The sequence below is a fragment of the Camelus dromedarius genome, chromosome 14, assembly GCF_036321535.1.
Source record: "Camelus dromedarius isolate mCamDro1 chromosome 14, mCamDro1.pat, whole genome shotgun sequence".
In the NCBI taxonomy this organism is placed as follows: domain Eukaryota; kingdom Metazoa; phylum Chordata; class Mammalia; order Artiodactyla; family Camelidae; genus Camelus; species Camelus dromedarius.
In genome coordinates, this window is record NC_087449.1 from 59,732,578 (window position 1) to 59,758,848 (window position 26,271).

The following is a 26,271-nucleotide window of genomic DNA, read 5'->3' on the forward strand; positions in this document are numbered from 1 at the left end:
AAGGAATGACCGTGCCAAGATTGCTGAGGCTGAGAAACCCGGTCTCAGGAGAGGGTGGGAGACCTGCGAGATGGGAACAGTGACACGGTTCTGCCTTCTCCCCTCCTAGTCCCCTGATTACCTGTGTCCCCCACTCAGCCTTGGAGCTGGGACCCCTGGAGACTCCTCAAAAGGTAACGTAGCTAGTTCCCTGGTGATTCCCAGAGCCCAGCTCCTGCAACTCTGCCCAAACTCTCCTTTTCTTTTTTGGAGAGGGTGATAAGGTGGGGCCTGACCTCCAGGCACTGGCTTTAAGGACACGGCTGTGGCCATGGCGCACAGCAGGGGCATAGTGCATGGGTGTTCCTCCTCAAGTGGCAGCCAGCTGAAAGCACAGGACACTTGACCATGAACGGGTTTAAATTCTGGGTTTGCCACTTAGTAACTGTGTGATTGAGCAAATGGCTTGCCCTCCCTGGGCCTCAGTTTCCTCATCTGGCAAACAAAAGGAAGCTAATAATAAAGTTAGCTCCCAGGGTTACTGTGAAAGTCAGATTCGAGAGTTAAAATTCAAGGATTAAATTCAAGAGGCTTGTCAAGCTCTTAGAACAGTGCTTGGCACATAGTAAGAGCTATGTTAAGTATAAGTGAGTTATTTAAAAAATGAGTGATGCTCTGTCTTCAGAGCTCATAGGCTGGGGGTGGAGGGTACACTTCTTTCTGTTCTTGTGTGCCCAGGGAGACCCCCGACCCAGCCTGCAGGATCCTCTGAAAAAGGAAAGTACCCAAGATCCCACAGCACCAGCAGCCTCCAAAAGCCCTGAATCAGAGCTCTGCCACTGCAACCGTCTCTACCCTCGTTCAGTCTCCCACACTTCAAGTCCCCAGCTGGGGTCTTTAAGAAGTCTGGCTGAGAAAGGCCAGGACCCAAGCTTCCGTGACTGGCTGCTGTTCCAAGGCCAACGCTCAGGAGAGGGCAGCCAAGCCAGGAAGCCCCACATGGCTCGTAGGGAGAGCCCAAGGGGGTCAGCACCAGGGGCCTGCAAACCCCCAGGCTTCTGGCTCTTACCCATAAATGTCCACGAGGGTCTCCACGCCAGCCACACACACAGCGCTGGTGGGATGCTCCAGGGACACACGCACGATCCTCTGTAGAGACATGTTGGCCTTGGGCTGAGCTTGGGCCACAAAACCCCTTGGCCTGTGGTTTAAAAGCCCCTGGCCCTGCCCCTCCAGCCCAAGATGCTAGCTCATTGGCTCTAGTCCTGGAAGCCCGGCCCCTTTCCAGAGCCAAGAGCTCAGGATTGGCTGGAAGGAACCCAGTATTTGCATATGAACCTGTTACTCCTGCCTCAGGCGCAGAGGGAGTTAATTTCTCACTTTACTGGGGAGCAAGTAGGTTCCCTACAGGTACCTACATGGCCAGGGCACCAGGGCCTTGGAGGGGTGCAGAGATGTGGGGTATTGATCTGGGGACCTTCCTCACTTTCAGCACTCATCCTCTTTACGCACTTTTCCTGCATTTTCAGAGATGGGGAGCTTCTCTACCTAGCTGGGGGAATGGATGAAAATGCAGATTCCCAGGCCCAATCTCCAATTTAATATGCTGCCTGGCAGCTGGGTTTTTTTTTTTACAAGCACCCCTAAAGCATTTTGATGCTCTTTGAGTAACACCAGCCCTTTTTTTAAGAGCATGGATTTTAGAGGCAGGGCTGGATTTCAGCCCTGCTTCAACCACATCCTGACCGGGTGATCAGGGCAAGTCCCTTCGTTGCTCTTTGCCTCAACTTTGGCATCTGAAAAGTGGTTGTTGTAAGACTTAATAGGACAGTGTGGGTAGAGCTCTAGCATGGAGCTCAGCATAATTTTATTATGAGGGTCATTGTTTTTGTTGTTATTATTAGAGGTTCAAAGCCTCTGGAAAAAAGTAAGTGATGAAGGTGAAAACCCTCTCTGGCCAGGAGGGGCTTGGAATGTTCGGAAGGAAGGCTCACTGGTCAGGTGGGGAAATTGAGGTCAGAAGGGGCATTCAGCAGCTTGAAACAGCAGAAGCGAGGGCTCTGGGGAGAGGAGTCTCGGGTTCGGATCCAGGCTCCACCAGGCATTGGTGTGTGGCCTTGGGGAGTTTTGTTCCCTCTCTCGAAGCCTTGGTTTCCTCATCTGTAGGAAATGTGGCTAATCACTAGCCCTGGCAGAGATAATAGCGGGGTACACCCTGCCCAGCAAGGTTCAAAAGGTGCTGAATAGAGGTTTCCTCCCTCCTCCCGGGTGATGCTGAAAGCCTGAGGCAGGGTGGGCACGAGGACCTGCTCCCCAGAGTCCCCGGCTGGTGTGTTTGCACCAGTTCGAGGATCACAGCAAGACTCTAAGTAAGGATGATTTTAAGGACAGCTGCTGAGCTACTGGGTCCAGTGACAGCTTCACTTTCTTGGCTGTAAAATGGCTCAGTGGCTGACTCAGCTCTGGGTCAGAGTCAGAGCTCAGGAGGAAACCCCAGGCAGGCACAGTTGGGAAACAGATGCAGAAAGTGGGGGCTTCCCTCTGGGAATTAAACCAGCCGCCCCCTCAGAATTCTGTAATTTTCTTTGGAAGTAGACTTATGCCTTCACCTCTCCCCAGTTAATACATGCCAGCTTTTAGAAAGAGATCTGAGGTTCATTCAGACTAAAGTGTCAATGACTGATGGGCAGCAACTCTTTGCCAATTAGTCCACAACAAAAGCTAAAATAAAGTGAGTGAATGGGTGAGTGAGTGTCAAAGGGAGCGATCTGAGGCCGCACCAAGTATGTAGGATGAGGGGGGTGATGTTTTCAGACCACCAAGGCTGGGTAACTTAGTAGCTACAGAGGCAGAAATGAAAAGGTGTTACAGTGGCCTGTGGCCCTGGGTACCAGTCCTGCTGGGAAATCTCCCTCTCTGCCAGTAGGGCCCAGCCGGCCTGTCCTCTGAGAGATGGACAAGATAGTCCAGGGAAGGGAGTGAGAGGAAGAGGTAGGCCCCACCCTCCCCTGATAGCCATCTCAGCAGGGCAGGCAGCCTCATGGCAATGGGCCAATGCCAGCCACCCTGCCGCGTCAGCCTGCCTGCCCGGCACAGGCCCTGGGGGCTCTCTCGGCCGAGTAGGAGCTGCCCATGGCAGGTGGAACGTGAGCCAAGCAGCTGGGAGCGTGGTGGGTGGAAGAGAAGGCAGCCCCCACCCTGCCCTTTCCTCCCCTCCTCCCCACAGCCCAACGAACAGAAGCTAAGGAGGCAGCCACTTGAAGAAATGCATGTTGACATTTTAATTAATCAGAAAGGAGGTGACCGGTCACCCGGAACATTCTCTGAGGGAACATCAGGGCTCGCCCCTCAACAGCCCAGCAGCAATTCCAGAGCTTTCTGCGCTCAGTGCCACTCTAGAAGGCTTGCTCCCCACCCTCCCCATCTCTGCAATGCCCACTCCTCTCCCCTGACCCCCGCAGCCGGGTCCCTGGGGAATCCCAACCCTGGCTGCACCCCTCTGGCCTCTGAAGAGCTTCCTTCTCTTGGCTCAGTCTAGGCTGCATCGTGATTATGAGCAGAAAGTGCACAGGTTAGACCAGGGACTTGCAAATGGGGTTCCACAGGGCCTTCTGGAAGGGGAGGATCCAGGTACAAGGCCCGCACTGCCTTAAACCAGAGCAGTTCCTTTTTCATACGTTGGGTCTCCATGGTAGCCTCTGATCGCTCAGGGTTAAAAGAGTTTAAGGGCAGCTGGCTCAGCCTATGTCTCACCTCGGGCCAGTGAGAAAACCCAGAAGGCAGGGGGCCTGGGGGCTGTGAGCCCCCGAGGAGGGCAGGCTGGTTCCCTCCTGCCCATGCTTGTCTGGGGCAGCCTGCCTGTACACATCTCGGTGACCTCACCTGGGGCCAGGCTATTAACTCCCAGTGGCAGCTCAGCCTTCCCTTCCATGGGAGGGGACACAGGCCTGCCTCAGGCTTTTACTCACAGGTGAAACCCCAAATACAGGCAGGGTCTCTGGGCTGCTGAGAGAGACTGGGCGAGCCTCCCCTCCCACTGCCTGCCGAACGAAGGGGAATAATTAAAGACTATTAAAGGAAATTAAACTCCACCCTCAGAGATAACCTAAATGGCTCCCCCCACCCTCTTCTAACATCTGGGCCCCACCCCTTTCTGCATATGGAATGGACAGACCCCTTCACAATCAGTCCTAAATCCAAAGCCTGGGAGCCCTAGGGCGCAGAAGCCAGGCCCTGGCTTATCCTCCTGTCTCAGCCTCTTCTGCCATCCTGGCCTCCTGGCCTCCTCCACTCCTGCCCCGCCTTCCTCTGTGCACCTGCCTCAGGCCTCACTTTGGCCTCTCAGCATTTTTGAGCCGGAAGCAGCCAGCATTCCTAATTAAAGGCTTTCCAAACAGGTCACAAGCACTCTTCTGAGGCTGGAGTTGGGTATTAAAGGGGGTTGTTGCTTTTTCTTTTTAAAACAGGCCTCCAGATGCTGAGGTTTTCTGTCCTTATTTGTCTATGTAAATATGATGCTAGGGGGTCACCGCCTGGGGGTCCCAGGCAGGAGAAGACAGTTGATAAAGGCAAGAGGGTGCCTCAGATCCTTCTTCCTGGTCTTATAAGAGCCACCGGTGGCCTAGACCCAGGGCCCTCACATCCAACCCCAGGCCCTGTGGTTCCATTCCTGGTGCAACCACAAAGGGAATGTCAGAACAGGGGAGCGGCTATTCAAAGTGGGGCACCTGTCAAGGCCGCGCACAGCCTTCCTTGAACATGCTAAGGCTTTGGATCTTTTCCAGAACTTCTGGGAGTTGTGGATGGGGAAGAGGAGAGGGAAGAACAAAGACGGTCCTTCTCGAGCTGGGTAGGCCACTCCCGAGGCGAGGACAGGCAGCATCCGTGTGTCCTGGTACCCACCGTGACCAGCACATCTGCAGGCACTTGGGGGAAGCACCCAAGGCTCCCCCAAAAGGATGGAGGCCAGGCAAAGTTTCCTCACCCTGGCGGGGTTCCCTGGCAGGTAGGCAGAGAGGATGGCAGATGGGGAGTAGGCTCAGAGCACCATGTGCCACCACTTGAAGGGAAAGGGCTTCCGGCGCACATTGGTGCCGCAGTGGATCTCTCCAAGCAGCTCATGGTAGGACAAGTAGTCATCGATGAAGATACAGTGGAGGCCCAGAGGCTCCAAAAGGGACCGCACCTTCTCCTCCAGGCAGCAGCGGCCATTGATGATGGGCCCGAAGGGCTTAGGGATGCCCAGGTACTTGCCTAAGACCACCATGTTCACCTGAAGAAGAGAGAAGGCAAGAAAGAGACTTGGTTCACTGGGGATGCTCAACACAAGGGGCCTCTTCTGGGTTCTGGTTCTGGCAGACCCATCCCCAGGGCCAGTCCCATCCTTGCCAGCATCTTTGGGCCACCAGGGCTGGCACTCACTCAAGAACTAGAATTTCTGGAAGCAGAAAAGACATAGATTCCTAGTTGGAAGACAGGATTAATAACAGGCAGGGCTGCCAGTAACATACCTGGTAACTTCATATAAATAGAAGTCACCCCTTCTTCCGACACTTTCTTCCATCTATCAGAAAATTAGATTATAACAGCTTTGTTGGACCAAGACTTTACTGTCATCTGCCAGAAACTTGTACAGCAAATGTACTCCTGTACAAGGTCCACAGTGTGAATGTCGTAGGCGTGGTGCATTTGTGCAGTACACATCTTGCTCAACTGTTCCTGGAAGCCCTGATAATTGTTACTGTTTATTGGGCATCATCTATGTGCCAAATATAGCATCACTAAACCCCACAGCCTCCCTCCAAGGCCATGGCTTAGACAGCTTAAGTAACGTAATCGAGGCTACACAGTCAGAGAACGGGGAGATTGAAATTTGACTCAGGTCTGACTCATGCCACAGCCCGTGCTCTTTATAGTCTGCCAGAGTGTTGCACTGTGGCTGCCTGGAGTGCTGAGGAGTTGGGGTAAGGGGCTGGGAGCCCTTGGGAACAACTGTGTTTATCTCTGGTGGCACCTCTGCTTCCCTGGCTGAGGGCCCTAACACAGGGGAAGGGAAGTCTGCCCAGTGCAGGGTGTAGAGGTTTCTTAGAGGTAACCTCTGGCCCAGATGGATGGCCAGAGGAGCTGTCCTTGGTGCTCAAAGGGGACACTCTGGACTCTGGACTTGCTTTGTTTGGTACTAGGTCATCTCAGTGTGGGGTGAGCTTCCCTCCTGATCTCCATGCCCTGACCCCTCACCCTCAAGTCTGCCATGCAGGGCCATCCACTACTGGGACCAACATGGAGCTGGAGGGTCCCCCTGGGGTCAGTCCCATGGCCTTGGTCCTCAGCTGCCTAGTTGCCCACTAATGGACCAGAACATGCTGGGGTGGGAGTAGGGCCAAGAGCCAGATTCAGAACCACAGGCAGCCCGGTTTGCTTCCTCCTGGATGAGGACTCAGGAGGTTGGAGGCTGGCCCACTTGCTTGCTGGGTGACCTCAGGCTCTCACTCTCCTCTGAGGGTCCCTTTCCCCGTCTGACAAATGAGGGGTGAACTGAGTGTTCCCTAAGGACAGTGAGGACACACTGGGATCCTCTCACAGGGCCTGAGCTGGAGCTGGCAGATTCCCACAGAGGGGGTGTATGTTGGGAAGGGGGCTCCCAGCAGGTGTGGGCAAGGCCACAGCCCAAGGAGGGCTGACCAAAGTCCTGAGCCCTCCCCAACCCTCAGCCAGCACCAGAGCCAGGTGCCTCCTTACAGCTTTGCTCTTCAACACTGTAGCCATCAGGCACTTGCAGCTGTTGGACTTAAAATAAAGGTAAAAATTCCATTCCTCAGTCACAGTCGCCACATTTGAAGTGCTTAGTAGCCTCATGTGGTGGATTCCATGTCACAGCGCACAGATGTAGAACATTTCCATCATCTGGGAAAGTTCTAACAGCCCTGACTTAGAGTAATGTTTCTCAACCAGGGTGATTTTGTCCCCCAGGGCATTTTGCAACCATCCTGTGATGCATAGGGCACCGCCCAGAACAAAGGATTCTTCAGCCCCAAATAGCAGTAGTACCGAGGCTGTGAAGCCCTGCCTTCCAGGTCTCTGCCGGGACCCCACAGCGAGGAGTCAGGAGTGAATACAATCCTGGCAGGGAAGCCCCACCCACACACCTGCCTCCAGTCAAGACCCCTGGATTCCCTGGATTCACTCCCAACCCTTGGCTTGTCCAATGACAGGGATTCGAGTTAAAGGCCCCAGGCTGAAGAAGGAGGGTCTCTCATCCCGGGGAACCACCCCTCACAGTTGTCAATACCCCCCCATCTTTTCCCAAGGGGTTAATGGGCACTCCGGGCAGCACTGTGCTGATAGCATCGCTCACGCCCCTCCCAGGGGCCACACTGGTGAGATCACATCTGCTCATCTGCTTGTCAGCTGCCTGAGTTAATGACAGCCAGGGAGGCAGGTACCACCCACCCCAGCTGCCTGATTCAGGAGCCCTACTGGGGAGCAGCCGACAGGGTGCCAGGAAGGGGAGCAGAGCAGGCAGCTGAGGCCCAGAAACAGAAGCCTGAAATATTTGGAACCAAACCACGCTTCCTTTTTCTCTTTGGGGGAAAAAAAAACCCTTAGCTGTGAGGGTTGCCCTGTGCACTGTAGGATGTCTAGCCGCATCCTTGGCCTCCACCCACTAAATGCCAGTAGCATCCTGCTCAGGGGCCATCAAAATGCCCTGGGGGGCAAAATCACCATGGTTGAGAACTACTGATGGAGATATTCTATATCTGCCCAAAAAGCAAGCACTGGAGAGGTTCACAGGGCCTGCCCCAGCCTCTGTGCCAGTGTCTGTGGACAGGGACAGGGACCTCTGGAACCTCTGCTAACTGCCCATCAGGACCCTGTCAGGCCCCAGGGACAGAAATGCTCCATCCTGCCTCCTTGTTCTCACCATGTCAGGGAAGAAGGCTTTTGCGTAGGAGCCCGTCAGGGAGAAGAGCTGGGGGATGTCCACGATGTCCCGCTCGGTCAGGCCCAGCTCCCGCTTCAGCACCTCCCGGTTCCAGTCGATGCATTTCTGGGGGTGGGAGGAGAGGCACAGGCACGAGGGAGCCAGGAAGGAGCCAGCGCTTGCTGAGCACCTGCTGTGTGCTGGCCCCCGCGCGGGGCCCTCTGTGTCCTTGAGCTCCTGTGATCCTCACAACGGCTTTGTGCCATTGCTGCCCCAGACAGGGAAATGGAAGCTCAAGTGACCTGCCCGAGTGCACAGAGCTAGGAGGTAGTGGGGCTGGACTTTGGACCCAGGCAGTCTCTGGTCCCAAAAGTGCTTGCTGCCTCCCGAAGCTGTTCCAGCCACAGCTGGGCTTAAAAGCCCCTGCCCAGTTGAGGAGAAGCCCAGGGCATCCTCCCATTTACTAAGCAGGACCCCGTGCCAGGCCTGCACCACTCACGTGGCAGGCATTAGCTTCGCCTCTTCCTGAGACCTCCTTCCAACCTGTCTCCTCACCTCCTCACAGGGTCTCCCTCGCCCCTACAGAGCCCTATTTCCCAGCCACATCTCTGATCTCACCAGACTTCTCAGGGGAGAACGCATCTGCTCCCATGGAAACCTATCATTTCCCCAGAGCACAGCAAGCTCTCCCCCATCAGACTGGCGTGGCTGTGTCTCTTCCACCAGACTGTGGGGTCCCAAGGGCAGAGGCCCTACCCTACCCACAGGTCTCAGCAGCACCCAGGACAGTCAGAGGTCCAGGGCTGAACCCCTCACCCCCACCCCAGTGGTTCCTGGGGCTGTTTCACCCTCCACCCCCCTCACCTGTGCATGGAGGTTGTTACTCCTGAGGCGTCTGTCTGCCAGCATCTCGTTAATGCTTCTCTTCACCTGGTGCTTTAACCCTGCAAGACAAAGAAGACAGTAGCCAGCTCAGGGAGTCCTGCCCAGAGCTACCTCCAGCCTGGGCTGCAGGATCTGGGCCAGGACTTTCCTCCCACCTCAGCACCAGGGTCTGAAGCTTGGATGGAGAAAGCCAGAGACTGGAAACCCAGATGGGACCAAGCTCGTGCAGCAAGTAAAACCTGGTGATGGATTATGGACTCCTTGGGAAGGGACTCCTATGCTCAGGGCCTAATAACAGTACGGCTACCCTGCTCTGGGCCTTCGATTATAGTTATTTTTTATTTTTTAATATCTTGGAGGGGGGAATAATTACATATATACATTTTTTTCCAAATGGAAGTACTGGGGATTGAACCCAGGACCTTGTGCATGCTAAGCACATGCTCTACCACTGAGCTATACCCTCCCCCGCCATTATATTTATTATTGATCTTTAAAACAATACTAGGTTGGGTTAATTATCACCCCCTATTCAGAGAAGAGGAAACAGGCAGCAAGTGGCAAAACCTGGATCTGAATCCAGGTCTATCTTAGCCAAAGGGTACGCCATATCCCGTCCAGTGCGCCACTCCTCAGGTAAGAACACTGAACCCCCCATGGTGGGGAAGTGGGGGTGATGCTCAAGGGGGCTAGCCCGGCCCTTGGAGGGTCTTTCAAGTCCCAGAGGAGTGTCTACAGAGGGGTCCTGACCATCCTCCTGGCTTGAGTCCCTGCTGCTTCCTGCTGCTTAGCCCTGGGCAGGCCACTTCTCCCTGAGTCTCAGTTTCCTCCTCAGTGAAAAGGGGTAAGGAGAAGGGGGTTGGCGATCTGATTGGTCAAGAGCATGAAAGCGCCTGCACAGACAGGCACATGGAGCGCTCTCGGCTTCCTGTTTCTTTCCTCTCCTGGGGTGTGGCCAGGATGCACTGACTCCTAGGGAGGGGGTCACACCCTGCATGTGCCGGGGACAATCCACGGGTCCCTTGGCTTCCACCCCTGGCTCAAGAAAGGGAGAGCCCTCATCCTTTGGTCCCATATGAAGGTGTTGGGAGAATCAGTGATGTTGGGCTCTGAGCTGAGAGCTCAAAGACAAAGAGCCTATAAACAGAGCACGACCATGAAGGGCACCAGTGGTGCCCAGGGCTAGCAACGGGAGCGCAGGGTCCAGAGGGGTGATGGGTTCGTTGGCACTCACCGTCAAACTGGGCCGCCTCCCCGTAGCCCTCCTCCTTCTTCTCTTGGAACAGTTTAAGGCAAGCGCTGGGGCTGGCCAGGAGCAGCCGGAAGCCCTGGCAAAGAGGGAGGGAGAGCTCAGTGTATGGGATCCCCCGACATGCAGAAGCCCCCAAACTCAGGAGAGGCCTGAGTTCAGAGGCTCAACCGCCCATGGCACCCCTGCTCAATCCCACCCACCAGCCACAGAGAACTGTCTGCAGATCCCCCAATCCTCCAAGCTGGTTCACACCCCCAGGCCTTTGTCCATGACCTTCTCCTTGCCTGGAGGCCCTTCCTCACTTTGTCCACCAGGGAACTCAACCACTGGGCACTGGGAGGCCTCCTCTCCCAGGCTGCCTGCTCCCTGTGGGCTGTGCCCTCCCTAGACACCTCAGCAAGGTGGTGGAGCTGAGGGGTTAACATGCTGCTCTAGAGCCCACCATCTGGGTCTGAATCTTACCCTATTGGTTGATTGCCCTTCTGAGCCTCAGTTTCCTCATCTACAAAGTAGGGGCCATGATAACAGTACCCACCTCATGGGGCTGTTAGAGGATTTAATGGATTAAAACATGTACATCTCATAAGTGCTCAGTAAATGTTACCAATTATTATCGGTGTCATTTATGGGTCTTGGCTGAGAGGTTTGAATCAGAGCGAACACCCAGTAAGAGTACGAGTAGTGAGCAGATGAGTGCCCTCGTGACCTGAGCTCTGGCCTCCACCAGGAAGCCCCTCCCCCCCCCATTAACACCACCTGGCCCGCAGGCTACCCTGACTCCAAGCTCTCTATGGACAGAGAAGGTGAGCTGGTTTCAGGTGGCTTTGCCCTATCCCAGCCTATCCGGTCAGAGGTGGCTCGGGCGGGAGGAGAGGGGATGTACCTTTTGATCGGAGGTGGGCACAAAGCTCAGGAACTCGTCCACGTGGCCCACGGAGAGCCAGTCCGAGTAGAGTTCCACGGGCGCCTGCACCTGCTGGGCCTTCAGGAAGTCACGCACCACCTTGGCCATTCGCCGCCCACCTGACCTGGCCGGGGAGGGAAAGAGCAGGGCCGTCGGTGCCGCCTGTGTCCTGGTTCCCTGCAGCGCTTCCCTGCCCGAGACTCATGACGACTCTCTGAATGGGTCTTCTTTTGTCCCCACTTTCTGGCCCCAGCCCCCAGGTGCTCCCAGGGACTCACTGTCCATCCTGACCATCGTCCCAGACAGTGACCCTCCCTCACCCCAAAGCATCCTCCCCAGGACCAGGGAAGTCCTGCTGCCCCTTCCCACAAAAGAGAGTCAAATGAGAGACCACCATCTGCCAAACGGAACCGAAGACACTCATCTCACATCCTGGGACTCAGACAGGTTGATTCTTTACCCAAGGCACCCAGCCACCCCTCACCAGACTTAGTCCAGTGTTTCCCAAAGTGTGGGATCTGGACCATCTGGGGTCAGATTCTGCTTCAGGGGAGGGGGAGGTGTGTTTGTTTAGACTGAGGATTCCTGGGCCCTGACATCCTCCCCATCTCAGAGTCTTTGAGGATGTGGCCCATCTGAGGATGTAGGATCTGCATTTTGATACTCATCCTCAGCTGATTCACACACAAGAGAACTGCTGCTCCAGTGGTTTTATGTTCAGCACTGACTGTCTAATCCCCAGAAGTCCTTGAAATGAGGTTGGGACATTTTCAAACCACCCTTTATTAGCAGAGGGAGGAGCTGAGGTGGCCTAGGATAGGGAACAGGGGGCAGGAGCTGGCATCCCAGAGCGGTGGGAGGAGACATTACCAAAAGTTGAATGTCCATGCAAGGATGCTGCCTTAGGCAATGGCCGTGTCCCCATTTCACAGATGAGGACACTGAAGCCTAGAAAGTTCAAAGAGGTGACTTGTCCCAAGTCAGAACAATGTATTACACTCTGGGCCCTTTTCACTTTTCCCTGGCACATGTAACCATGTGTAAACACACACATACACACACACACAATCTGTATAGAGATTTTTTTTCTCAATATGTTTTACAAAAAAGGGATCACATTTTTTTGCCTTTGCTTGTCCAGCTTAGGGAGACATCATGGATGAGCTCCCTAGCCCACATCCAACCTGGTGGTTCTATCTTAAACAGAATTTAACTCAGCCCTTCCCCTTCCTCCTTTTCTGCCACCATCTGGCCACGGCAACTCCATCCCTTAAATAATCCTGGTGGTTTGTCCTTTTTCCTGCTCTCTTTGCTTTCACCCTTGCTGCCCTGCAGTCTAATAAGAGGGAGGCTTCTTAGTATGTCAGCCATGTCCCACCTCTGGACAAAACCCTCGCATCACTCGCATCTCCCTCACCATAAATGCAAAGTCTTCACAACAACCAGCACAGCCCTAGGCAATCCCAACCCCCTCCTGCCACAATCCCCTTCAATCCACTCAGTTCTAGTCATGCTGGGCTCCTGCTGTCCCTTGCATATATCAGGTACATATATCTGCCTCAGGGCCTTTGCACTTGCTGTTCTCTCTTCCAGGAATTGTTGCCCACTCCCCACGTCCCTCACTTTCTTCAGGTTTTACTCAGATGTCACCTTCTTTCTCTGTGAGGACTTTGGAAATAGCAACAACAACTCCTCAGCTCCCTTCCCAGCTTTATTTTTCTTTACAGCATTTGGTACTATTTGGCATCCTTGACGTCTTGTCTATTGTCTGGCATCCCACTAGAATGGATGCTCCAGGAGGCCTGGGACTTTTGTCTAGGTTCACAGCTGTAGCCCAGCACCTTTTATTGAATAGACACTCAAAAATATTTGAGAATGATATTAAGGCTTTTGAACAGCTGTGTAAGAGTCCATGGTCCATATAACTTGAATACGTTGTCGACAAAACTAGAAGAAACACCCAGCAAGCAGTGACCATGACATTAACCTGATTTGAGGGATGGGAACACAGAAAGTATTTTTCTTGTATTTCTGGTATTTTAATATAGTGTTGGCAATTCTAAAAGACCTCTTTAAAAAACAGAGAGATAGCAGAGAAGAGTGAGGTTTCAGAAATTGTTCATGAGCAAAAAGTGGCAGGAATCAGAAACATATAAGATTGGAGGCAGGGCAGAGTCCCTCCCTGAGACTCTGCAGCTCTCTGCCTGGAGGCAGAGGGATGGACCAGATGACTCCAGCCCTGGGAAGCCTCAGACCTGGTCTCTGAGTCACATCAAAGCTGCCACCAGGGGGCAGAATTGTTCAAAGAGTCTTTTAAATGTGAGAGCAGAGCATGAAGAACCCAAGATAGCAGAGAATAGAGGGGGCATTTACTGAGCACCTACTATGTGCCTGCCTAAGGCTCCTCACACTGAGTATCTTGTTTAATCCCCATAATAACCCTATGATAGTCCTACAAATAATGGGTCCAGGTCATGATCTGAACTCTGCCCTACCAAGCTCTCTAACCTCATCCCCTTCCACGCCCCCTTGTTCCCTCTGCTCCAGCCCCACTGGCCTCGTTGGTGTTCCTCTAATGTCTCCAACACAGCCCTGCCTCAGGGCCTTTGCACTAGCTTTTCCCACTCCCTGCACATTCTCCTCCCAGATAGCCACATCTTTAACTGTCTCATTTCCTTCAGGGAAATCTCAACCTCTCACCAAAGCTACTTTTATCTAACATACTAGACAATTTACTTATTTACTATGTTTGCTTATTGTTGGTTTCTCTCTGCTAGAATGTATGTAGGTTGTCTGTTTTGTTCACTGCTGAGGTCAAAGCCAAGATAGGAACATAGTTCTGCAGCTTGGGTGTTAAGTTTTAACTGGAGGCCCAAGGAGAAGACCTGGATTCTGACCATTGTACTAACTTGCTGTGTGGTCCTAGGCAGTAGCTGTCCCTCTCTGAGCCTCGGGACCCCATCTGATCACCAAAAGCTTTATTCCTAGTTTTCAACACAATGGCCAATGGAGTGGGGCCCAGCTATACTAGAGACCCCACACCTTCCCTTCTGGGGTCCTTGCTCTGAGCTTGGGAGTTCCCAGAACATTTTTTCATCCTCAGCATGGGGCCCCAGCCCTGGTATATCAGAAGTCTCAATAAATATTTATTGAATTGATAAATGAATGCATGAATGAGGGTATTCACTTCACTTACCTAAGCCTCAACTTCTTCATCTGTAAAATGGAGATAACAGTTGTCCCAATTTTATAGGGCTGTTATAAGAATTAAATGCGGTAACCTGGGTAAAGCACTATGGCACATAGTTCGTGGCACATAGGTGATCAATAACTTTTATCCATTGAGTTCCAACCTGCTTCAAGGCAGATCCACGGCTAGAGATCCAGCTAAACAATTCTTAAGCATTTGGAAGGTAGTTAACATGAATCCTTTATCCCCAGTAATGGCAATTATATAGCTAAGATGGAGATTTTTTTTTGTAGGCCCATTTTACTGATGAGGAAACTGAGGCACAAAATATAAAATAATTTGTTCAATTAATAATGTATCTTTGTCACCTGATATAGCCTTACTACCTTCAACAGTGCCTGGCACTTCGTAGGCATTCAATAAATATTTTAAATGAATTAATCAAGCACGTACTATGTGCCAGGCACTGTGGTAGGCACTAGTTAGGTGATACACCCCCAAGTCACGTGGCCAATAAGTGGCAGAGCCAGGACTTGAACCCAAATCCATTTGATTTCAAAGCCTGTGCTCCTTGCTCCTGAGTCCCTCTCCCTGAAGCACAGAATGACTGCCCAGAGGTCCCAAGTCCCTTCTATCCCCAGGGCTGTGGGCAGGATCTAGCCCCAGAGTAGTCTTGGGCATGAATCACCAGCAAGGTGAGCAGACACACTCCTCTTGCCCTGGCCAACCTCAGCCCAGGGCACCCAGCCTGGGCACCTGGCTTTGCACCCGGGGTTGGTGCCAGGAAGACTCACCTCACCTGAACCAGAGCCCTGAGGCCACCAGGGTCACCACGTGAGGCTGGATGACCTTCCCAGGACTTCCTGGCTGCTCCCGGCCCACGAGTAGGTAGTCAGGGCATGCGGAGGCAAGCTGGGGCACATCTGGGCTCCACACTAACCCCACACAAACAGGAAGGTGGCCTCTGGGGCCTGTGATGGGCTTAATCTTTGGGGCAGGAAGCAGGGGATGCCACCAGGATCCCTGTGCTACACACCCCATTCTTCAGTTGCCCACAGGCGGGGTGGGACCTACTCAGGGGGATTTAACAGATACCTTAAACCCTAAATGCTGTGTTTCCTGCCCGATGACAGCTATCCAGGGTGGGAACCATCGAGTCACCTCTGTCACCCTGGTATCCTGGCCAGCCACTCGCTCACCTGCAGCCGTGCGGTGACCTCTGTGCCCTTTCATGCTGTTGCCAGGACAGCAGCTGTTTTGATCTCCTCCTGGGATCTGTCTCCTGCCTCCACACTGGATTACACATCACCTCCCAGCCCTTCTGATTTTTTCAAAAGAAGCCAGAAATCTGGCCTTTTGTGTGAGGCCTTCTGATATAAATTGATTTAATGTTGGTGACTAATTACGCTCATAAAATACTAGGCAGGGTCGAAGACCGTGGGCCACTAGTTTGTGGGTTTTTTCCTAAAATTCTGTGATTTTTCAAATCTAAGATGCTAGGACACTGAGTCTTTGATTCTAGGATTCCATGCAGGAAGTTAAGACCACTTCTCAGATGGAGAATTGTGTTTGTGGTGCGGGAGCTGGAGGTGGATGCTCTAGTCACTCCCTCCTCCCTCGTCCCCCCCCCCCCCATGCCCTCCAGTGACCTCCGCCACCCTTCCACCCTGGTTTCTCACTTGGGAAAGCTGCTGCCGATGAGAATACGGCCCAGGGGATACTCCTTGCCATCCACAGTGACCGGTGGGCTGACATCCAGGTTGCCGAAGGAGTCAAGACCGGAGGCACCAACGAATGGGATTTCCCGGGTTACATATCCGAAGTCAGGACCCTAGGGGAGGACCAATGAGACCATCCCCAGAAGGAGGGGTCAGTGAGGACAGGAAGAGACAGCTCTTGGGGCAGGGGGGCGAGGGGTGATGGGGTGGGGGGCTCCCACTCCCTGAAAATCCTCCCTGTGCTCTGAGCATTGTGCTATTAAAGTCTAAGCCAATAACAGAACCGTAACTAGAAAATCCCCAAATGTTTGGAAATCAGGCAACGTCACACTTCTAAAGAACCCATGGGTCAAAGAAGAAGCCAAAGGGAAGGTTAGATAATATTTTGAGCTAAAAGGTAAGGTCAACACAGCACATTAAACGTGTGCAAGGCCAGTGAAGCTGCACTTCTAGGGAAATGCCCTGACTCTAAACACACATATAAGAAGGACAAAGGGTTGAAAAATCTTAGCTTCCACTTCCAGCTAAGAAAAGAACGGCAAATTAAACCTAAAGAAAGTAGAAGGAAGGAAATAATGAAAAAGGAGCAGAGACTGGTAGAAAATGCACTGTCCAAGTTAAGCCCAGGGCTCGGGTCAGGTCCTTGGTTGATGCAGAATCACCTCCCCAGGGACTCGTCCCCGATCCCTCCAGGCTGGGGAGAATGCCCCTGCTCTGTGTGCCCACGAGCTCCTAGACTTTCCCATTAGAGCCCCTACCTGGACCCTGGCATCATCCTGATGGTGGGGGATGGGGGGCCAGTAAGTGGGACACAGGCCACTTCAAAAGGTGGTTTAGCCTAGCAGTGAAGTGCAGGGGCTGTGGAGGCAGCCCCTCTAGTTTTGCATCTTGGTGCCACCGCTAACTGGCTGTGTGGCCTTGGATAAATTGCTTAACCTCTCTGAGCCTCAGTAAAGAGGGAATAATAACAGTCCTTATTCATAGGAGTCCACATGGATTAAATTAGCAACCATGTAAAACTAGGAGGGAGGGCCTGGAACTCAGTACACAGTTGCCAGAGCTGCTCTTGTTGCCCTGCTGTGTATAGGGGGCAGCATCGTGCCTGGCACACAGTAGGTGTTCAGAAAATATTCATTACCTGAAGAGAGGCCCCAGGTCACAAAAGCAAGAGCCATGAGGGTTCACTGAGGGTGCACTTCCCTTAAAAGGCAGTTTGGTCCCCACAGAGCTGACTCCTCTGTTCACTCGGAGTGAATTCGCCTAGGAGAATTTTGCTGGCCTACACGTCCCAGAACAGGGGTGATTTGCATGTGATTTGCATTCAATTTAAATAATCATCCCAAACCTCCCACTAACTCTCCATTTGCCAGGCCTCACCGCCTGTGTCCTTTTGCAACCCCTAAAACACTAGGACCAGGCTGACTGAAGGGTCCTATAGAAGGAGCCACCCAAGGTTTCCCCACTCTGTCCTTGGCCACATACCAGGATCCTCTTATAAGGGAAATCCTTCAGGCCTCTGTTTCGAGGGGAGTCAAAGACCACTGGGAAGGACTTGTGAGGGGCCTCGATGTAGCCAAACTCCATCTCATCCTGGGAGAGGGAGGAAAAGACCACAGTGACCACCTGGGTGTGTAGTATTAAGAATGGGGGTATCCCCCAGGCCCAGGGCAGGGCGGGGCCTGGAGGGTGCAAGGGGCAGGGAACAGAGGTGGAGTGAGGCCTCTCAGGACCTCAGCCAGGAGAGGACTCTGCCAGGGACCAGAGTATCTGGACGGCAGCAGGAGAGACTAGGGGCGATGCAGGCAGCGGGAGAGGGTTCCCCTAGACTGCACGCCCCAACCCTGAGTCCAGGCACTCAGCCCGCCTGGCTTCTCTAGGGAGATGGAAGCCAGGTTGGAGCCTGTGCGCACCCTCTTTCCCAAAAGCCAGAGTAAAGGATGGGGCTCAGGCCTCCAGGGCTGCCTTCCTCTCTTCCAGGGTCCCTCCCGCTCCCACCTGGATCCAGCGGTCGTTTCGATTCTCGATCCGAGGGCAGATGATCAGTTTGCAGTTGGCTTTCAATGCCAGGTCAGACATGTCCTTCAGAAACTTCTCATTTGAGCCATGAAGGTCTACGACACTGCAGAGCACAGGGAGAGGGGAGAGAAATAATGACTTTGACTGTGGCCTTGGCCTTAGGGCCAGAAGGCAGGGATGGATGGGGTGGCCAGTCTGTGCTAGGCCCCCTGTGGCCTCTGGGTACAGGAGTTCAAACACAGCCCCTGCACTAGAGAGGCTCATGACAGAGATGGATAATGTTCCCAGATCACATCAGGTGGTAGGCACAAGGGGAGGGAAAATCTACTGCTGGTTAAGGAGGTAGTGGGGGCAGGTAGTCCCTGTCTTCTCCAGTTTCTCACAATTGACCTAGATAAACGAGTGAGGGTGGGGTTAGTGAGCAAGCGGAAAGAAAGTGTTTCCTTCTGAACACCTGCACGCACCTGGATCCAGGTAAGCAGAGCAAACCTGTTTGGCCACACCCTTCCTGGCCTTTTGACTTATGTTCCAAGTCACCTCTAGCCTTTTCCATTGGTCCAGCCTCGGATGCAGGGGCCTGGAGTAGCCTTGCCAATCAAGGCTCACCTGTCCATCAAGGGGCCTGACAAGGATTCTGAGGGACGGCAGAGGGACCAGGACTGCACTTTGGGGCAGGGCTCACAGCAGATCCTGGAGGCTGGGTTCCCAAGTTCTCTAAGGCCCAGGAGCACACTGAAATCAGAGCAAGACTAGGTCTCACGCAGCCACTAGCAGCCTGAACAGGGCCTGGCCCCACGGCCTAGAATCAATCCCAGATGCTGCAGGGCTGCTGCAGGCAGGGTAGGGGCAGGATTGCTGGAGCTTGAGCCAGTGACTGTGGCCAGGGCCTTAGTGCTTAGAGCAGGTGGGGCTGAAGGCCCAGCTTGTGCCTGTGGGTGTCCTCAGTGAATCTGTCCAGAGTGAAGGAGGGGCCAACCCCAGTACAGCATTCTGCTCCCATCTCTACGAGTCCAGAGATGGTGGGGGAGCTGCAGGAGGGGCGAGGCCTCACCTGCACACATACAGCTCCAGGGGGGCCTGGGTGTTGGGGGTCATGATCCAGGGGGCCACACGGAAGGTCACGGTGTCTGTGAAGAGGGGCACCTCGGGCAGGGTCTGGGGGGAAAATGCAGGGAGTCCCATCAGGCCTCAAGACTCCCCCAGCCTCCAGCCTCCCAGCCCTGGAGGCTCCAAACTGGTCCCTGAAGCCCCTCACCCCCATCCCAGCCCCCAACGCCCTATGCACCTTGGTGTCCACCAGGCTGACGCTGAGAGAGACCAGCCCCAAGAAATCAGCATCGGGAAAGGTGAACCCCTCCACATAGAAGCCGATCTTCCGCTCCCCCAGCTGCCGCTCCACCTCGTAGGACAGATGCTGGGGTCCCAGCACCTGCTTGTAGTCGGAGAGCGAATTCCCACCTAGGGGCAACCAGAGTCAGCACCGGGGTGGGGGTGGGGGTGGAGAGCAGTGCTGGGACGGGGGGGGGGGGGCTGTGAAGATGGGAGGACAGGGAACCTGAGACCAGAAATCCAGGGGCAGAGTCACCTTTGTGTTACAACTACTTGGGCTCTTCTCCAGCTCTGCCATGTGCAAGCCGCATGACCTCAGCCCAATGACTCAACCTCTCTGAGCCTCAGTTCCTCATCTGTAAAATGGGCTAACATTATATGTTTCTCATGAGGTCAATGTAAGCTTTAAATCAGATAAGGAAATAAAAGCAGCTGGCACAAAAGGGGAAGACAACCCAAATGTCCATCACCAGATGAATGGATAAATGAAATGTTGCATATCCATATCCTGGAATGTTATTCATCCACAAAAGGAATGAAGTACTGAGACACGCTACAGCATGGATGAGTCTTGAGACCATTATGCTAAGTGAAGGAAGCCCAACGCAAAAGGCCACACACTGGATGATTCCATTTGTACAAGTTGAAAGAGTAGGTACATCCTTAGGGACAGAGAGCAGGTCGGTGGTTGCCTAGGGCTGGGGAGTGGGGGCATGGGGAGTGACAGTGAGTACAGGCTTTTACTTGAGGGTGATGAAAATGTCTTGCAACTAGAAATTTTGTGGTGGTTGCACAACATTGAGAATGTACTAAATGTCACTGAATTGCTCACTTTAAAATGATTAATTCTATGTTATGTGAATTTCACCTCAATTAAAAAAAAAGCGCCTGGTTCGAGATTTGCAGATACTAACTACTACATATAACATAGATAAACAACTAGTTTCTTCTGCATAGCACAGGGAACTATATTCAATATCTTCTAGTAACCTATAATGAAAAAGAAAAAGAAAAGGAATATATGTATGTATATGTAAGACTGAAACACTATGCTGTACACCAGAAATTGAAACAACATTGTAAACTGACTATACGTCAATAAAAAAGAACCCAAAAAAAAAAAAAAAAAAAAGCGCCCGGCACACAGGAGTTCTGGCCCGTCCCCTTTTCTCCTCCCCTCCAAGGGTTGTCTGGGAAGTGTCACCCTGGCACGCTCTTAGTCACAGCAGGAAAGGTTGTCAGTTCACTTAAATGAGATTTTGCTTATGTTCTGGTATCACAAGTAAATGTTTTCAGGCTGGACTTCTGCCTAAACTTCCACCACGAGTGCAGAGAAGGAACATTCTGGTTCCTATCAGTCTCATTTAGCTGGAACAAGTTCTGGGTCAGTTTGAACAGAGGGTGAAAAGGAAGAAGGAAGGGGCAGGAGAGACTTCTTGCTATTTATAAAAATGAGTAAGGGCACCTCAGGGTTAAGGATTGTTTTCACTTTGTTTTGTTTTTTTAAGCCACAGACTTCAATTAATAACCTCTTTGGCAGAACAGCTGGATTTTTAGCTTTTCTAGTCGCTGCTCCCACCTCACCCAGCCCGGACAGTACTGGTCATACATGGAGAACCCATTCCAGGCTGACAGCCCAGAGAGGGGATGGGGTCGGGGGAAGGGTCAGCGGCTGTGGAAAGAAGAGGGAGGTTGGGGGAGGGTATAGCTCAGTGGTAGACAGTGTGCTTAGCACGCACGATGTCCTGGGTTCAATCCCCAGTTACCTCTGTTAAAATAAATTAATAAATAAATAAACCTAATTACCTCCCCCTTCCAAAAAAGAAAGAAAGAAAAAGAAAGACGAGGGAGGCTTTGGTATTGAAGAGCAGGCTTTGATGCCTGCTCCACCCACAATTGGTTATGTGACCTTAGGACAGTGAATTCATGGGTCTGAGCCTCAGTTTCCCCCTCAGTAAGATGGGTCTAGTTTGGGACCCTCTTTCTTGGGCAATAAGTCGTGTCCTGATGGAGTGGCTGTTTGTAAGCTGTTGGGAGAATTACAAAAAGATGATGGAGAAGGGAGAGATGTGGATCAGAGAAGAAGGAACTAGTTTGAGAAGCAGAGGATGGAGCAGGGAGGGAAGAGGACCCTCCAGGCCACTCACCCCTAGCACAGAAGACCCCCACTCTTTTGGAATCAGAAAGTGGCACGTTCAAGATCAGCTTGTGGTTGTCAAAGAGCTCGTCAGGGCCATCGCAGCTCAGCACCATGGGGGACATGTCCTGCAGGTCTGGAGAGAGTGGTACCCATGAGACAACCCTCCCGCCACCCCACACCATCACCTTGGACAGCCCTGCACATCCCTTCTGTTACTCACCATCCAGTGATGTCAGCTGGGTGTTGGTGAGGTCCAGCCCCTTGGACCTGAGACTATCCCGGTCACAGTTCACCAGCAGGACAGCCCCATAGCCCTCAGGGCCCCAGCGCCAGGATTTCTGTGGCAAAACAAGAGGCCTTGGGGTCAGGGGAACCCAGGGGTCTCTGGGAAGGGGTTCTGCTTTGTTAACTTCAAGGCTTGTATTCTGGGTTTGCTTAAAGATTTAAAGAGGGGTCATAAATATGGGGACTAAAGCTCCAGGTCTCTAGACCCAGTGAACAGCCTATACACCCCCACCCAGCAGCCCCACCCAGCCATCACACCAGAAGAGGGTGATGCTGCCGAACCCAGAAAGGCCTCTGCCAGCTGCTTAGTGTTGGCCCGACCTGGGGGACAGAGGCTGCCTCTCCCTGACCTTGATGGGGCTAGAGAATCCCCACCCCACGTCTCTCCTGGGGCTTGGCCCACAGATGTCTCTGACATTCACTCATGGTCCTGAAGGCCCTACAGGGAGGTCCAAGCTAAGGCAAGAAAGATGGCTGGAGCCCTGCCTCTGTGATCCAAGCTCTTCCTGATGTGCCTCCACTTTATCCCCACCAGACTCTGCAAGGCAGGGCTTATTTTCCCCATTTCACAGACGTGGGAAAGAGGCTCTGGGGAAGTGAGCCCCAAGTCACATAGATGGGACTCAAACTCACAGGGCCACTGCTAACCTATATGGCATTCTTGTTCACCCCTCTAGCTAGATGCTGTTCTGTACCAGGGCCCAAGACATGGTTTGCATCATAGGCCCCACCCACCACCTTGCCCAAGCAATCTTGTGCAGTGAACAACCTGCACAGCCATCCATGGCAACCCTGCTCCATCTTGTCTACAAAGTCTTGTATGTGAGCCAGGCTTCCTCTCTGGGGACTTTCCCTGCAAACTCTATCTCCTACCCTCCCAGAATGGCTTTCAGACACTTCCTATGGGATAACGCCTTGAGCCTACCCCATCCTCCTCCTCACTCTTAGAGTCCAACTGGGGCTGTCTACTCAGCCTCGTCTACTAAAAGCCTTCATTCAGTCACTTTACAATCTTTTATGAAGTACCTGTCATGTTTAGGGGTTTAAATACAGCCCAGGAAATAGAAAAGACATCAAGCAAAAGAACCAATCCCAGTTCTAAGGTGGCACAAGAGAGACTCTGAGAGGGTAAGCTATTTTCCAGTAGTCACACAGCATTTTGATCACACTTGTGCCTACTTGTGCTGATTTGGCAGTCCTCAGATGACTTCCCTACGCTGTTGGATACCCCAGACCTTAGAATTCATTAGCCTTCTGGAAGGAGAGCCTACCCCACCCCAAGGTCTGCCTGTCAACTCTGCCTTCTTGGGCTAGCCAGGAGAGTCCCACCTTGTCACCTTGGCTCTTCTTCACCTTGCCGGCACGGCCCATGTCGACATCAAGGGAGATGTCTGAAAAGGGATGGAGAGGGGCTACCAGGGGCTCCCTAGTCCCAGCCTCACACCCATAATGTCCAGGTTGGGGCAAGCTCTGCCCCCTCCCCAAGCCCATGAGAACCAGGAGGCCCTGTTCTGGGGACCACACCCAACTCCTGGGAGGCCCCTGTGGCAGCCCCCCGTGGTTCTGGGTGTTGGAGGGAATCGAGTCTTTGGCTGTTGAATTTCTTACTCATCAGCGTGTGCTGAATTGCTGCCTCTTGGTGGCCCTGACTCTGGTGGTCAAGATGAGACTTGGAGCCAGCTGCCCCGTGCCCCGGTTGAAGGCGGCATGGGGCTCTCCGAGGTCTAGTGATTAAGTCTTGGAGTTCCAGTGAGGGTGACAGGTGGGATTCTGGATGAAGGAGTTTAGCCATTGACCCATGGGCAGTGCAGTTTCTAGATTCTCGTGGCCCTTAAGTATGGCTGGGGCTCTACCCCCGAGGTCCTAAAGAAGATGCACAGCCTCTTAAGAAGCCAAACTCCTCGACAGAGGAGGAAGGTGACCATCAACTTGCACTCAGGGGCTCCCCTAAGACCCTCAAACGGCCAGCCAGGAGGTGGTACTTACCAACGCCAGTGAGGTAGAGCACGCTCTGGCCCAGGGCACCGCCCTCCTGCTGCCCGAAGTAGGAGACCTTCACCTGCGGGGACATCATTGGCCCTGAGCCAGCACGGCCGCCCCTTCCAATGGCCGTGGCACAGAGAATGGGGGACACCCCGACGGCCCTGCCTAGAGGCAGGGGAGGTGTGGGGTCCCCCCGTACTCCCTGTTGCTGAAGGCCCAAGACTCATGGGCTTCCAGCTTGGATTCAGAGCTGCCTTCTCCAGCTGGAGAGGCCATGGATGCCTCCCTGGCTCCCAGGGCTGAGCTGAGGCACAGGGTGGGTGCAGATCCCAGAGGGAACAGCTGGAGCCTCAGGAATCCATGCAGATGTCAGAGAGAAAAAATGAGGGATGGGGAAGCTGTCGTCATTGACTGAGGCAGGTTGTTCAACCTCTCTTGGCCTCTGTTTCTTCGTCTATAAAATGGGAATAACAATCCCCACACCCACAATAACAGCCAGTGCTCATGGAGCCTTCCCCAAGGTCCAGAAGCCATTCCAAGTGCCTGACCCAGGCCATCTCAACGACACCCCAGGACGGCCCAGTAAATGGGGCCCAGAGGTACGATTTGAGCTCCAGGGCCCCTGCCCTTAACACCTGTCGCTGGAGTAGAGGCTGAATCAATGAATCAGGAGTCACTGTGTGTGTGGCGGGCACCTGGGCGTGAGCAAGGATGGTGTCCTCTGTAAAAGAGGAAGCTTCCTGCTTCCTTAGGTGGGAGACACACACACACAGCCAGATATGTACCAGTGAATGTATCACGCATGTGTATGAGCATACACAGGTCCTGCTGTGGGCTCAGTAACTGGGGGTTTGTTTGGAGTCTGTGTGGAACTGAGTACAGGGATCAACGGGGGTGATTGTGAATTTGAGGGGTGAGCAGACCGGCTGTGCTTTATGGGAGTTTCATTTGTGTGTGTGTGAGATGCTGGGGCGCTGAGGTGGCTCTGCGTGCTTGGGGTGTCTATGGACTGTATCAGGCTGTGTTGTGTGGATGTGGGTGGCAAAGCCTTATGGGGATTGGGTGGGGGGGAGATGCGCGAATAGGGTGTGCTCTGTGGGGGGCTCTTACCTTCTGTGGGGAGGTGGCCTCTTACCTTGAGGTCATTTAAATCTTTACTGGCTGTGTCCACGGATACGATCACGTCCACGCCGGCGCCCAGGGGCCAGTGGGTCTTGCCTGTGGGCTTTGTCACCCGTGCTGGATCGTAGACCATGAAGATCTCCACCCCAGAGCTCCCAGAGATTCCGAAGGTCACAGAGCCCTTGGGCACATCACTGACAGAAAGGAGAGAGGGAAGGGTCCAGGGGCTCAGGAGAGAGACCAGTGGGGTAGTGGGCTGGGTTGGGGAGGAGTAGTGTGGTGTGCCACTGGCCGGGAGACCAGCCTGTTTGGGCCACAGGGCTCCATCCCAGCTCGCCATTGATTCCCACGTGACCCACCCTGGGCGCATCGTCTCCTGGCCTCAGGCTCCCCATCTGTAACCTGAAGGGCTTGGAGCAGAATAATGCCTGTTGAGCTTTGTTTTTGTGGCTGAGCCCTTTCAGTGGCTCTAACGTGGACCTCAGAGATAAGACAGCCAAAAGGGAGCTAGGGTGGTGCCACGCCATGCCTTTTAACCCTTCCACTGAGGCTCCAGGGAGCAGAAACTCTGGAGTTTTCACCTCTGGATAGCCCACTCCCACCCCAAAGTTTCATCTTCTGATGCCTCTGAATTCTCTAGCCCAACAGGAAATCCATTCAGGACCCCATCTCACCTCCTCCACTGCCATCCCTGCCCTCCTAGACTGCTGGGAAGTCTCCTCACCCATTTCTCTAGGCCCATCTGTGCCCCCTCCAGTCTGTTCTGCACACAGCACATGTTGTTCCAATGCTCAAAAGCAGCGGTTCCAGTCACACGCAGCAAATTCTCACAATGACATACAAGGCCCCTCCTGATCTGCCCTCTGCCACCCCCTAGAACCTCCTCCTCCCAATCACGCTCAACCCTCACTCACCTTCCTGCTGTTCCAGGAAGCTGTCAGGCTGTCCTGCCTCAGGGCCTTTGCACCAGCTGTTTCCTCTGCAGAAAATGCTCCTCCCCCCAGATATCCACATGGCTCACTCTCTTACCCGCTTCAGGGCTCTGCTTAAATGTCACGCTCTCAGTGAGCTCCCCCATCACTCCATGTAACGCTACGCCTTTCCCCACCCTCTCCCTCACTCTCCCTATCACTCTCACTCTGCTGACTGTTAATCATGCTGTTATTTACTGTGCATCTCTCCTGCTAGAAGGTCAGGCCCACGAGGGCGGGCAGTTCTGTCTATTCTGCTCACTGCTATATCCCAGCACCTATAACAGTGCCTGGTGTGCAGTCAGTGCTCATAAACACTTGTTAAATGAATGAATGGACTCAGTTTCCCCTACTCTGCAGAGAGATGCAGGCCCATCTGTCCCAGGTGGTACAAAACTTGACTGATGCCAGGACCCAGAGCAAAATTTTCCCTGTCCGCCTGATATAGCACATCCACCTGATGCCCTAGAACCCTACATTCCAGAAAGGGGGTGGGGAACCCTCAGTCCACCAGACCCCAGCCAGGCGCACTCATCTCCCGGGCCTACAAGCTGTTCCTCGGACCACCAGCTACAG

At 53.3% G+C, this 26,271-nt stretch overlaps 2 protein-coding genes across 2 annotated transcripts in view; both read right to left on the minus strand.

The window, feature by feature from the left end:
• The window catches only part of PADI3 (peptidyl arginine deiminase 3), a 29,565-nt gene extending 28,425 nt beyond the window's left edge, over window positions 1-1,140 (minus strand). The window contains exon 1 of the mRNA XM_011000909.3: window positions 1,049-1,140. Within this exon, the coding sequence (XP_010999211.3) occupies window positions 1,049-1,140 (92 nt within the window). The remainder of the gene's footprint in view (window positions 1-1,048) is intronic.
• Window positions 1,141-3,252: 2,112 nt separating this feature from the next.
• PADI1 (peptidyl arginine deiminase 1) overlaps window positions 3,253-26,271 on the minus strand; it is a 37,194-nt gene continuing 14,175 nt past the window's right edge. Inside the window, exons 2-16 of the mRNA XM_031464179.2 lie at window positions 24,738-24,918; window positions 23,606-23,678; window positions 22,949-23,010; window positions 21,555-21,672; window positions 21,342-21,467; window positions 19,151-19,323; window positions 18,917-19,020; window positions 17,845-17,968; window positions 17,332-17,439; window positions 15,811-15,962; window positions 10,921-11,065; window positions 10,020-10,113; window positions 8,765-8,844; window positions 7,901-8,026; window positions 3,253-5,251 (exon numbers count right to left, since the gene is read on the minus strand). Coding sequence (XP_031320039.2) covers window positions 5,018-5,251; window positions 7,901-8,026; window positions 8,765-8,844; window positions 10,020-10,113; window positions 10,921-11,065; window positions 15,811-15,962; window positions 17,332-17,439; window positions 17,845-17,968; window positions 18,917-19,020; window positions 19,151-19,323; window positions 21,342-21,467; window positions 21,555-21,672; window positions 22,949-23,010; window positions 23,606-23,678; window positions 24,738-24,918 — 1,900 coding nt within the window. The 3' untranslated portion in view covers window positions 3,253-5,017. The remainder of the gene's footprint in view (window positions 5,252-7,900; window positions 8,027-8,764; window positions 8,845-10,019; window positions 10,114-10,920; window positions 11,066-15,810; window positions 15,963-17,331; window positions 17,440-17,844; window positions 17,969-18,916; window positions 19,021-19,150; window positions 19,324-21,341; window positions 21,468-21,554; window positions 21,673-22,948; window positions 23,011-23,605; window positions 23,679-24,737; window positions 24,919-26,271) is intronic.